Source organism: Sorex fumeus, unplaced genomic scaffold (genome assembly GCF_029834395.1).
Source record: "Sorex fumeus unplaced genomic scaffold, SorFum_2.1 ptg000073l, whole genome shotgun sequence".
NCBI lineage: Eukaryota > Metazoa > Chordata > Mammalia > Eulipotyphla > Soricidae > Sorex > Sorex fumeus.
This window is the reverse complement of record NW_026606130.1, coordinates 10,581,995-10,596,245: the sequence shown is the minus strand read 5'-3', so window position 1 is coordinate 10,596,245 and position 14,251 is coordinate 10,581,995. Positions and strand designations below refer to the sequence as shown.

The 14,251-nt window shown below is 38.6% G+C and overlaps 1 protein-coding gene across 2 annotated transcripts in view; it reads right to left on the bottom strand.

The window, feature by feature from the left end:
- The window catches only part of OPHN1 (oligophrenin 1), a 553,120-nt gene extending 539,666 nt beyond the window's left edge, over nucleotides 1-13,454 (bottom strand). The window contains exons 1-2 of one of the 2 annotated variants that reach the window (XM_056130029.1): nucleotides 13,369-13,454; nucleotides 13,072-13,242 (exon numbers count right to left, since the gene is read on the bottom strand). In XM_056130029.1, coding sequence (XP_055986004.1) covers nucleotides 13,072-13,225 — 154 coding nt within the window. In that variant the 5' untranslated portion in view covers nucleotides 13,226-13,242; nucleotides 13,369-13,454. The remainder of the gene's footprint in view (nucleotides 1-13,071; nucleotides 13,243-13,368) is intronic. The other variant, XM_056130028.1, reaches the window with a different exon arrangement.
- Nucleotides 13,455-14,251: the final 797 nt, after the last annotated feature.

The window sequence follows — 14,251 nt, the reverse complement described above, 5'->3', positions numbered from 1 at the left end:
ATAAAAATAGTATCAACAATCTTTTCAGACCATGATGCACTGAGAATAGAAGTGAATCGCACACAGACACAGAGAACCAAATCAAACACCAGGAAATTAAACAACTCAATGCTGAACAACGAGTGGGTCGGGAAGGAAGTCAAGGACAAAATCTAAAGATACTTGGAAACAAATGAGAATGAAGACACGAGCTACCAGAACTTATGGGATGCAGCGAAAGCCATTTTAAGGGGAAAATTTATAGCTCTGCAAGCATGTCTCAGGACAGAAGAATGCACATAAACAATTTGACTTCACAGCTAAAGATCTTAGAAAAGGATCAAAAGACAGAGCCCAAATCGGGCAGAAGGAAAGAGATCATAAAATTTAGAGCAGAAATCAATGACATGAAAACCAAAGAAACAATCCAAAAGATCAATGAAACCAAGAGTGGTTCTTCGAGAAAATAAATAAGATAGATAAACCACTAGCAACACTCACAAAGAAACAGAGAGAGAGAACCCTAATAAACCAAATCAGAAATAAGAATGGGGATATCACAACAGAAACCAAAGAAATTCAAAAGATCAAACGAGACTACTTTAAAAGTCTGTATGCCATGAAACAAGAGAACCTAGAAGAAATGGATAAATTCCTGGATTCCTATCATCTCCCAAAGCTGAATCAAGAAGATATGGAGTACCTAATAGACCTATTCACATCAAGGAAATTGAAACTGTAATCAAAAGTCTTCCCCCCCCCCCCCAAAAAAAAGCCCAGGTCCAGATGGATTCACTAGCGAATTTTTCCAAACATTTAAAGAGGACATACTGCCAGTTCTTCTCAAGCTTTTCCAGGAAATTGAAAAAAGCAGAAACTCTCCCAAACAGTTTCTATGAAGCACATATATCTCCAATACCAAAAGGAAACAGAGACACCACAAGAAAAGAAAACTACAAGCACATATCCCTGATGAACAAGGATGCGAAGATTCTCAACAAAATACTAGCAAATAGAATTCAACAACTCATCAAAAAGATCATACACCATGACCAAGTGGGATTCATCCCGGGGATGCAAGGATAGTTTAAATTACGGAAATCAATCAGCATAATCCATCATACCAACAAAAGAAAAGATAAAAACCATAACAATCAATAGATGCAGATAAAGCATTTGACAAGATCCAGCACCCGTTCATGATGAAAACCCTTGCCAAAATGGGGATAGAGGGGACTTTCCTCAATATAGTTAAAGCCATCTACCACAAGCCTACAGCAAGCATCATCCTCGATGGGGAAAAACTGAGAGCCTTCCCTCTAAGATCAGGGAAGAGAAAAGTATGTCCACTCTCTCCACTACTGTTCAATATAGTACTGGAAGTACTTGCAATAGCGATTAGGCAAGAAAAACATATTAAGGACATCCTGGTAGGAAAGGAAGAAATCAAGCTCTCACTATTCACAGATGATATGATATTATATTTAGAGAACCTTAAAACCTCTACCAAGATACTCCTAGAAACAATAGACTTGTATACTAAAGTGGCACGCTATAAAATCAATACCCAAAAGTCCATGGCCTTCCTTTATGTGAATAGTGAAAGAGAAGAAAGTGACATGAAGAAAACAATCCCGTTCACAATTGTACCTCAGAAAATCAAGTACGTGGTAATCAACTTAGCTAAGGAAGTAAAGGACCTGTACAAAGAAAACTACAAAACGCTACTTCAGGAAATAAAAGAGGACAAGAGGAAATGGAAAAATATCCGCTGTTCATGGATCGGGAGAATTAACATTGTCAAAATGGCAATACTTCCCAAAGGACTGTACAAATTCAATGTGATCCATATTAAGATACCCACGACATTCTTCAAAGAAATGGAGCAAGCACCCCTGAAATTTATATGTAAGAATAAGCCCCCACGAATACCTAAAGCAATTCTTGGGGAAAAGAAAATGGGAGGAATCAACCTCCCTAACTTCTAAATCTACTACAAAGCAGGAATAATTAAAACATCATGGTACTGGAACAAAGAAAGAGCTGTAGACCAATGGAACAGGGTTGAATATACTGGCATCTCCCCACATGCATATAATCATCTAATCTTCAATAAGGGGGCAAGAAAAGTGAAGTGGAACAAGGAAAGCCTCTTTACCAAATTTTGCTGGCAAAACTGGACAGATACATGCAAAAAATGGACTCAGATCTCTGCTTAATGCCATGTACAAAAGTACGATCAAAATGGATTAAAGACCTCAACATCAGACTGCAATCCATAAGGTACATTGAAGACAAAGTTGGCAAAACCCTCCATGATATTGAAGCTAATGTATCTTCAAAGATGTCATGCCACTGGCCAAGCAAGTAAAAACAGAGATAGATAAATGGGACTATCTTAAACTAAGAAGCTTCTGCACCTCAAAAGAAACAGTGACCAAAATACAAAGACAGTCTCCAGAATGGGAAAGGATATTTGCCTAATCAAGGATATACAGGGTATTGGTTGAACTCCACAAGAAGAAAACATCAAACCCCATTAAAAATGGGGCGACGAAATGAACAGAAACTTTCTCACAGAAGAAATCAGAATGGCTAAAAGGCACATGAGAAACTGCTCTACATCTCTAATCATCAGGGAGATTCAGATCAAAACAACGATGAGATATCATTTCACATCACAGAGACTGGGCCACATCCAAAAGAACACAAGAAACCTGTGTTGGTGAAGATGTGGCAAGAAAGGGTCTCTCCTAGGCAAAAATGTATAGTCGAAGTGACATCTGCACTTGTTTGTTCATTGCAGCACTCTTTACAATAGCCAGAAACTGGAAGAAACCTGAATGCCCAAGAACAGATGACTGGTTAAAGAAACTTTGGTACATCTACACAATGGAGTACTATGTAGCTCTTAGAAAAGATGAAGTCACGAAATTTACATACAAGTGGTACAACATGGAAAGTATCATGCTAAGCGAAATGAGTCAGAAAGAGAGGGATAGACATAGAAAGATTGCATTCATCTGGGGGATATAAAGTAACAAAGTATGAGATTAATACCCAAGAATAGCCGAGATCAGCACCAGGACGATTACTCCATAACTTAGAGGCCAGCGGGTATCCTAGAGGAAAGGGCAGTTCAGATAGAGAAGGGAGCACTAAATAAAGGATGTTTGGAGGATCCTCCCAGGAGGGGAGATTCATGTCGAAAGTAGACTATGTACTGAACATGTTTGCCACTCAATGCCTCTTTTGCAGACCACAACACCCAAAAGGAGAGAGAGAACACAGGGGATTGCCCTGCCACAGAGACAGGGGGGATGGGGGGATGGGGGTGGGAGGGATATTATCCATGGTGGTGGAAAATGGGCACTGGTGGAGGGATGGGTATCTGATCATTGTATAATCAAAACCCAAGCACAAAAAATTGTAAATCTACAACTGTAAAAAACAATAAAATAAAATAAAGGGAAAAAAAATCAATGAAAAAAAAAAGAAGAAAGGGTCTCTCCTTCACTTTTGGTGGGAATGCCAACTGGTTCAGCCCTTTTGGAAAACAGTATGGACAATTCTCAAAAAATTAGAAATTGAGCTCCCATTTGATCCAGCAATACCACTCTTGGGAATATATCCCAAAAAATTATAGTCGAAGTGACATCTGTACTTATTTGTTCATTGCAGCACTCTTTACAATAGCCAGAATCTGGAAAAAACCTGAGTGCCCAAGAACAGATGACTGGTTAAAGAAACTTTGATACATCTACACAATGGAGTACTATGTAGCTGTTAGAAAAGATGATGTCATGAAATTTACATACAAGTGGTGCTACATGGAAAGTATATTAAGTGAAATGAGTCGGAAAGAGAGGGACAGACATAAAAAGATTCCATTCATCTGGGTAACATAAAGTAACAAAATAGGAGACGAATACCCAAGAGTGGCCGAGATTAGTACCAGGAATTTTGCTTCCTTGCTTGGAGGCCAGCCACACATGCTAGCGGAAAATGGAGCTCAGATAGAGAAGGGAGCACCAAATAAAGGGTTTTGGGAGGATCCTCCCAGGATGGGAGAAGCATGCTGAAATTAGACTATAGACCAAACATAATTGCCACTCAATGCCTCTTCTGCAAACCACAACACCCAAAAGGAGAGAGAGAGAGAGAGAGAGAGAGAGAGAGAGAACAAAAGGGAATGCCCTGCCACAGAGGCAGGGTGGGATGGGGGGGATGGGGGGTGGGAGGAATACTGGGACCCTTGGTGGTGGAAAATGGGCACTGGCGGAGGGATGGGTATTTGATCATTGTATAATTGAAATCCAAGCACAAAAATTTGTATTTCTATAACTGTACCTCGTGGTGTTTCACTTATAAAAATTTAAAAGAATAAAGAATTAGTTAAAAAGATTAACAGGATAGAAACTACTCAAGTCATCTTCTCATTCTGGATATGGTTGGAGTTTTCCTTTGCCTGCTCTCCCAGAACAAAGATGGACTAGGCTTTAAAATTTCTGGCAGAATCAAATTAACTATTTTAGCAATAAAGTGATAGTCCACTTGGTCCAATAATCAGAAACTAAAAAAGCCATGAAACCAAAGCACAAAAAATTGTAAATCTACAACTGTACCTCATGGTGTTTCACTAATAAAAAAAAATCAATAAAAAAAAAGGAAAAAAAAAGCCAAGGGGTGGCAGTGTGACTGAGAAATAGATCATATGCACTGTATATGTAAGACTGTGGTTTATATCCTTGGTGTTTTGTGCCCCCCTGCATCCAAACTTTATTGGATGAAAGTCTCCTAAGGAACATTGTGTGGCCCCAAAGCACAACAAAAATATTACAAACAAATTAGAAAAATAGAAGTATCCATAAAGCTCAATAACCATACCTATAATTTTATAAATAGAAGAACTCAAATTCATAGAACTAAAAATTTACTCAAGGTCATAAAAATAGTGAGGTGCAGGGTTAGAACTAGTAACCAGGTCTTATTTGTCATGTTAAAGATAGTTACACTAAGTATATTCAAAACCAAATGTGCCTCAAGGATGGAATCAATCTATCCTTTCAGAAAGAGGTTACCAGATAGGTACCCCAATTATCAAAGCAAGAACTGACCAGGCACCAAAAAATGTCATCTAATAGAAAAACATAACATTTGTCTTTAAAACTATCAAATATAGTAAGAAAGTGACTATTTTAGAAATATAAGACTAGGGTATAAAAGTTGTATACATTATATTTTTCTACTTCATTTATTAACTTTATGTATACTTATTAACATAAAGTTATAAATTTTATGTACATTTATAGTACTGAGCACATCTATTGCATTCTTTTAAAAATAATTTCAATAGTTAAAATTCTGTAATGTACATGTATATTTATGAGCTCAGTGAAATATTTTATTTGACATCTGTTTATATATATAAATGCATGTGTATGTATACATATATACACAAATGTAAAAATAAAATATCCTAAGTTTTTAAGGACCCGTTCAAGGAAATTGATGAACAATGGGAGGACAGTGCTACACTGCTTTAAAGGCTATTTTAAATTATTAAATTTTTCCATTTAATTACTGTCATACATTTAAATAATGTGAAATTTTACATAGGTATAAAATAAGACCCTCTAATCATTTTAGTCATGCCTTTGCCAAATGATTGAACTACAAAATTCAATGTAGAAAAATCATGGAATGTTAGAGCTGACTGTAAACTTATAGGTCCCTTACCCACCCCCATTTTTGTAGATCTATATATACCTGGGCCCCAGGATATTTCTTAACAGAGTTAAAGACACAATCAGTAGCAGAACCAATACCATACATATAGATCTCATGTCTAGAGTTGTTTTGCAAATTATACTGTCATTCCACTTCTGCTTATTTGATGAATACAGAGAAATCTTTATCTGGAGCTTGTCATATCCAATTACCTAGCCCATTAGATTTAAGACTCATTAAACTGACATAGCTAGATCATCAAACTCAAGGGTTGCAATCTGACATTCTAACCTATGAACATGTTTTGTTCAGGTAGATTAACTGTTTCATATATTTCCACATTTTTCTCAGAATATGTAAATAAAGTCCATCACCCTTTCTTGAATCTTTATCACACCCTCACCCCCTTACTTCATGTAAACAGTCCTGTTGTCAATGTTCACTGATTTTTATTTTGCTTTGTCCATTAGTCAATATATTGCACACATGGGTAAAAATCATCCTGTTCTTATCTTTTCCCCTCTAGTTTATATTTCTGCATATAAAACCCATTCAGTTCTCCCTTTTTTCTTGAAAATGAGAGAATGCGATTTTTTTGGCTTTTGGCTTTTGGGCCACACCTCTTTGTGTTAGTGATCTGAGAATGCTTGTAGGATTCAAACTGGGGTTGGCCACATGCAAGGCAAACACTTTTACTCCTGTAACATCTCTCTGGTCCCAAAATTTCATCTTTTTTATAGCTGTATTATGTTATATTGTATATAAATATAATACCTTCTAAATTTTGTATTTGCTTAGGGAATTCTTAGTTGTTTCCTTATATTATATAATATAAAGTACATTAATAAACATAGAGTAGATAGAAAATTTTCATATTAATATTTACTTTTTCAGATAGTTACTCAGAAGTATAAATCCTAGTTAATATAATTCCTGGTTAGTATAATTCCTGAACACTAATGAAGAGACTGGTATTTGAACACTGTATGCCCTAAACTCAGTCATGAATAAAATGGCGACTTTGTGATTCATGGTTATTCAATTAAAATATAAAAACATTTTTAAAAATCACTGAAATACTTAACAGGTTAATATTGTAACTTTAATTATTTTAATTTTTTAAGTAAGCTCCCTATTGCTTTTCAAATGGCTGAACCAATTTATTTTCCCGCCAATAGTGCACAGGAGTTCCTTGTGCACCCCAACTAACACTTACTGTTAGTGCAGCACAATACTTAAAACTGCAAAAGTATTTTGAATATACTGGTATTTTAACACAATAACTCAATTAGCCAACAACTTCATGTTTTGTTTTCTTCTTGGCCTCTCACAGCATCTGACTGCACACTCCTGAATCCAGAAGAGTATAATTAATAGCATACCAAAATAAAACTAACAAATTAAAATGTGAGATGTCATTCAGTTGTAATTATAGACATATTCATGCTTTACAAGTAAAAATTCATTTAGATTTTTTAAAGTAACTGATTATAACAGAGGTTTGCAAACTATGACAGTCAGACAACCCAGCCTACAACAGTTTAAAACTTCAAAGAATAATATTTCATTATATTATTCATTCTGGCTTCATGTATTATCTATGGCTGCTATATTGTACCAAGTAGCAGAGCTAAGTAGTTTCCACAGACTCTTCATGGCCTTTTAAAGTCTAACATATGGCCCTTTACAAAAGAGGCCAATTGACTCCTGAGGAAATTTTAAATTTAAGTGCTAAAAGTCATAAACATTAGTGTGAGATTGCTAATGTTTACATACCACATAAATGTTTCCAAATTTTACAAATCAGATAAATTTTTATAAAATACAGTTCAAACCATGCATCTCCCTCACTAAAAATGTTGCTAAATCTCCTTGATCTAATATGTGGAATATAAAGAAACACAAATACCCAAATACAACAAAATCGGAGCATGAAAACTGGTTCCCAGTATGAAGCTTATCACTGGTGGTGGGGTGAGGGGTACATTCAGTGAAGAGTATAATACGACATTGTGGGAGGGAAGTGGTCACTCTGTTGAAAGGAATACTGAAAGGAAGTAGAAAGTCTGCCATAGCGGCAGACTTGGGGTGATGTGGGAAGCTGGCCCTTTAACTGACCAAGGGCCTACATGCCTGTGCTAGGTATGGCTATCTTGACCAACGTGACCCTCGGCAGGTAAAGCCTGTGCTATGTATGGTTATGCTGAGAAAACATCTGTCATGGCTGTAACTGACAATGATTAACTTGGTATAAACTTTGTAATGCAAGGTGTGTCAAACTTATAGACTCTGTAACTTTCCTAACCACATATGGGCACTACCCTTTTTGTGTAACTGCATTGTGTTTTTCCTGTACTGATAGGTATTTAAGCCCCTGCTGCTCTGAATAAAGTTCTGTTCTCTCCTATCCTATCCTGTCTGCTGTCCTGTCTGCTCTGTCCTGTTTTCTCTGCATTATGTCTCTTGTGTCTTGTGTTCATTCGGCTGGTTCTTCCCTGCACCTAGGGATCCTAGGGCCATCTCCGCGGGCCGGAGAGTGGTCTGGCGGGGCCCTCCGCATGGTAAATGGTTAACTAGGGACATTGGGAAAGGGAAGTGAACACTAGTGAAGAGACTGGTATTTGAACACTGTATGCTCGAAACTCAGTCATGAATAAAATGGCGACTTTGTAATTCATGGTTATTCAATTAAAATATAAAAACATTTTTAAAAAACACTGAAATACTTAACAGGTCCTATGCTGTCAAGTCCTCAATTTTCCATTCCTACCTCACCTACAAAACATCCTTTCTTATACCTTTTTGCAAGTGACTTGAATCATTTGTTATCCTTTTACATTCCTACTTTATGGAATGCCCTGTGAAATACAGTGCAATTCAGTAAAGCAGGCTCTTTGAAGTCTAGTTTGGATTCTGATTCAGACTCTTTCCCTGTCATTAGAAAGGTACTTATCCTCTCTGAGGTTCAGTCTTCTCTCTATAAAATAATAATTATCCTTACTTCTGAAGGCTGTTAAATGATTTAACCCCTGGCACATGAGAACAGCCAAAGAAATGAGTGTTATTAATTCTTCACAAACATTCCCAATTAATCCTTCCTCCTGTTTTTCCTTGTCTTTCCACCAAAAATTGCCACATACCATGTCCACATTATACCTGTCCCACAGTCATGATCCAGTCTATATCTACTATCTTACATGATAGCAATTTCCACCCGTGTCTTATTTTCCTATACTAACTTAAGAACTTCTTGAGGGCAGGATACATTTGTGACTCACTGTCATGTTTGTGGCATCCTTGAGAACAACGGCTTGAATATAGAATGTGCAAAGATATTTACTGACTTAATGACATGCACTTAGTTACTATATATTACACTTATTAGGCATATCATGTTTCACTGGGATAATAAGCATGGACCATATCACTTGTTCTAACTAAAACCTAGCTCATATTCAAAAATATTTCAAACATCAAAGACCAAAATTGCAAACATAAAGCAAATGAAAAACATAAAAGGGGAAAATACAGGTATCTTTCACATTAGTAAGACCTTTATTTTCCATTAGTTTAGGTTCTAATCATCATCTTGAGTCAACTACTTCCCTAAGGGAGACAAGCTGAAAAGCACTTATAGTATCAATTACCTCTAAACACAAAGGTAAATAAATCTAAATATTCAAACAAGGCCTATATTCATGAAATAATCACCCACACAGTTATAACTGAAATCTTATCCACAAAATCAGACACAAGCAAGATAAATACAGAAGTCAAGTTCTATACATAATGCATACACTACAGTGCCCGAGGTCTAGCAATACTCTGCCCAGCTTTGCAGGTCAGTTGTTTCTGTGATTAAGTCAAGCACTGCAGTACAGTAGTGTTCTTGGCCACCCCAGCAGTGATTAGACTGGGGGCCTTCTAGCACCATACCTTGCAGAGCTTACGGGTCAACCAATGCAGGGATCAAATTCAGGGATTCATGAATGACAGGCATGTACTCCAGTCCTTTGAGCCATCACCATGGACCCTGCAGATGGTTTTTGTAGTGTGATGTACAAAGCATTAATAGTTTTTAGAAATATAATTTAAAATATGGTCAATTTAACAAGTAAAATTATGCCACGCTTTCTTACTGACTTTTTATAACAGACTCCATTGGTAAAAAGAATCCACAAATATAAATATGAAATTAATCACTCAACCATATCAATATAGGAAATGACATTTTCAACAAAAAGACAACAGATATCTATTTCCAACAATCCTGTTTATGCATTTTCCTCAGAGAAATACTAGAAAGTACACATTCACCAGCAAATATAATATTCATCTGATGATCTACTATCAATGACCATCAGTACATAGCTGTTTCATTCACTTTCATAACCCACTAACTACTCTGAGTCTCTCAATAATTCCATGAGATAGGTATAATTACCCCCATTTCATACATGAAGAAAGTGATTTGTGCCAGACCCCAAGACAATAAAGTCAAAATTGTAAACTCTGATTACAGGGTTTCTAACACTGCTTGCAGGGATTTCCTTTGTTTTTCCATTCCACAATGCCTATGCATGGTTTTGTTTTGATTCCACGCCATTTACTCTCAAAAAAGCCCACTCTTACCTAGTTAAAAAGTCCTACACCTGGCAGCTTGGGTCACTGTCCTGTCACTGTCCTCCCGTTGTTCATTGATTTGCTCGAGCGGGCCCAGTAACGTCTCCATTGGAGACTTTGTTGTTACTATGTTTGGCATATCAAATACATCACAGGTAGCTTGCCAGGCTCTGCCGTGCGGGCAAGATACTCTCGGTAGCTTGCCGGGCTCTCCGAGAGGGGCAGAGAAATTGAACTCGGGTAGGCCATGTTGGCTTCATGTTAGGCAAACGCCCTACCGCTGTGCTATCGCTCCAGCCTGGCAGCTTGGGTAAAATCCTTTAAAAACCATTTTCACAGAGGAAGCACACACATATGCTGCCCAAACCCAGGTGTTGCTTATGTCCATGTGGCCAAGCGCACATGGTGCCTGAGCATATGTGTCTCCTGCATCTCCCGTCTTGAGATGCGTACTTTCATGCTTTCATGTCTAATGCTGGGATGTGTGTAGGGGCTCTTTCTGCCTTTGGAAAAGCCCACACTATCTCTTGAGCATGTTACTTACTCTTCCATTCTCTCCCTCCTTTTTCTTTCTCAAAAACCTTCAAATAAAAATTGTTTTACTTCAAAAAAAGTATCCCAACTTGCAGAGCATGAAGAAGAAAGAGTAGGTGTATAAACATTACTGTGGCCAAAACAGTAGGAAACATCTTGACTTTGATCCATTTTCTATAGAAACATCCAACTTAAAGGGGTATGGTAAAAGTGCTAAATTTTATTTCCCTCCTGTCCTATTTCTGGTTCTGTGTTTACTCAGAAACCAAAAGCCCTACCATAATTATCAAGAAACCACATGAACTAAAATACCTCTTGAAGCTATTGCCGCATCCAAAGATTCTAGCCTACATAATTGTTGATTCTTAACATTTTATTCTCAGAAAAGCCCATAGCTTATGAAATTTTGCCCTCTCCAAGCATTTTAATGAACAACCTTTTTCTTAAATTATTTTTAAGATGAGCAAAATAAAGCATGAATTGCAGAGCCTGGCAAGCTCCCCGTGATGTATTCGATATGCCAGACACAGTAACAACAAAGTCTCCAATGGTGACGTTACTGGGCCTGCTCGAGCAAATCGATGATCAACGGGAGGGCCTTTACTTTACTTTTACTGTAGAGTTTACCTTCACATAAGTAGCATGATAAGGCTACCAAATAAATGAGCCAAGTTTACAAAAATATATTCATCTTTCTGATGTACCCTAGCTGATCACTAAAAATGGATTAGTTCTGTTCACCATATACTACACAAATCCACTTCTTACCTGTAGCATTGACAAGCTCCATTTGGCTGTGGATGGATATAGCACCAAACTTAGTATAATAAGTCAAAATAAAGCCACACTTTCACAATTTTTCTTTCGATAAACCCTCACCTGTATACATCTATCGTGTAACTTGCATATCTTTAACCTCTTAATGAATTCTGTTAAATGGTGACACATGCCAAATCCTAATCTATAAGTTTTAAACATCCCAGTATTAAGGTGCTGCTAAGAGTGTATTCAGTTCAGATAACAAAAGGACAAATCACTAAATGATCAAATTCAATCAAATGTCCAGCTGGAACTTGAGACAATTTATATATTCTGACCAAAGTGGACAGACAGCATGTGCCAGAAAAGCATTCATTTTATGGAGTAAATCAGAAAAGCTGCACAACGAATACCAGCTGGTAGCAGTTACCACTGTTACCACTTCTAAGCCCTTCTCTCTCCTTTACAGTTTCCCTGTTCTTGCATCTGCCTTGCACAAGGCCCCAATCTAGACCTATCCATAGTATTTTGAAGATATTCAGAACACACTTATAAGTGCACATAACAAATTTAATTTTTTACTTTGTATCATCTTTCAGCCAAGAAGAGAAAAAAGTGATGATTCCTCATTCTTCTAAGTAGATAATTCAGCACAAAGGGTTGACTTGCCTGAAGGTGTGCATTGCTTTTTTTTTTACTCTAAGACTTCCACCAATTATCTGATGTTAAAACTGCATACAGAGTGGGGAAAGAGATGGGGCAAGGAGTCCAAAAGCTGTTAGTTCTGACAAATGGGAAAGTCAAGCCAGGTGAGGTTCCTTCAGTCCAATGGTTCCTAGTCCTGGCCTTACATTTTGCTCCCGTAGGACTGAGCTCCTTGTAACAGTGATTAGGCAGGTCTCTCATCCAAACGCAGGAACAAGTCAGTGTGAGCATATGAGACCACCCCAAAATTCTGTACATGGACAGATGTTGGCCTATTCCCATTGGGCCTATTCCCCTTTAAAAAATAACATCTGTCACTTTATTTAATTATTTAATTGTTCAATTTATGTATTACAAGTTACGTATTACAATCAAAGTTCAGGACAAAACCATTAGTAAAGTTGTTTTCCTTAATCCCCAATTCATATGAGGTGTTTTATTAAACATATCTGACACTACAGGCAGGATGGCTGTTCAGATAAAACCATCTGCTAAGTAAAGGTAGATGCTGAGTGTCCCTGACATAGCTACAGATTGTCTTACAAGGTTAAGGCCACTAAAAACAGATGTCCAGTGGTTATAGCCACCACTTTTACCAATTCCACTCCCAATTTGTACTTTCATTTGGCTCTGGGACCTGAGTTGGGAATCACTCAATTTACCCTGCCCCCTGCAATGGGGTAAGATGTAAAAAGCCAGTCAAAGGCTCAGGGAAACAATTGTGGGAATCCTTTCACTTACTTCTCATTGCACTGATAAGCGCATTGCCATCTTTGATCACATCTTTGATGAATTTGTTGGTCCTCTCCAGTTCCTGTTCATAACACTTGAGCCTCTCACGGAAATTGGGGCTGTCCAAGTAACAGTCGCTGAACTCCAGGGGAGGGTGCCCCATGGTTCTAATGGCGGGGACTGAAGGGAGAGAGGAAAGACACAAAGACCAATCATATTAGTGGCACAATAGGGTAGAAAGATGAATGAAGTGAGTGAGACCCATTTAGGAAGTTCATAGCCTCCCTCCCTCTGGAGGCCAGGTACCTGTTCTGATGATAATCTTGAGGTGAGCTGGCAGTTTTATACCGGAAATGGGAGACCCGAGATTGCTTCGGGTGACAGGGAGAGCAAACAGTAGGATCCCGGCCTGTGCAATTTAGCAAGCACCATGCCCCCTAGGCATCGCCTCGCCTGACTGCAGCAGAAGTCGCCCGTGGGTCTCGCCTCGCGAGACCCGAAAATCCTTCCAGAGTGATTACAAACTTGACATTCCGACCCGCCCAGGGTGTCGACGTGGGTGAACTACCGGCAGAGGAGCCGCCTCTACGCGCTCCTCGCTCAGGAGGTAGCCGATTTCCTTGGCCGAACAATCCCGATTGCACCGACCCCTCCCGCTTCTTAAAGCCAGCACCTCTCCCGCACACCAGCGGAAGCTCAGCACCCAAGTCAAACACTTGGGCTCTTTCGTTCAGCTGTTTTCCTTTCACTCCAGAGTTTCGTTACCAGCGTCCTTCAGCATCCAAAAGTTCTTCCTAGTCCAAGGCAGTGAGCCTTATATTCTATAAGGAACCTGAAGGGTTAATCTGGGGCTGAGTGAAACCCGAGCGGGAAGAGGAGGGCTAGAACTCGACGCACAATAGCTGTGGTAGCACCGCGTTTCCCTACGGAAACTGGGGAAGTTTCTGCTCCTTGGGACTCCAGCTGGAAAGCGTGGCGGCCTGGGAGATGTAGTCTTTCAGTAGCACGCCCTGTGACTCCTCCCCGCCGGGGCTGTCTCTTTCCCCAAATGGTTTTCCAAACCGTTCCACTCTCAGTAACAGAGAGCAAGGTGAAGGTGTATCACGCCAGAGTGGTGATATTGGCGGAAGGTAGTGGACACTGGTGAAAAGACATTGTTGTTGGAATATTGTATACCTAAAAAATAAAA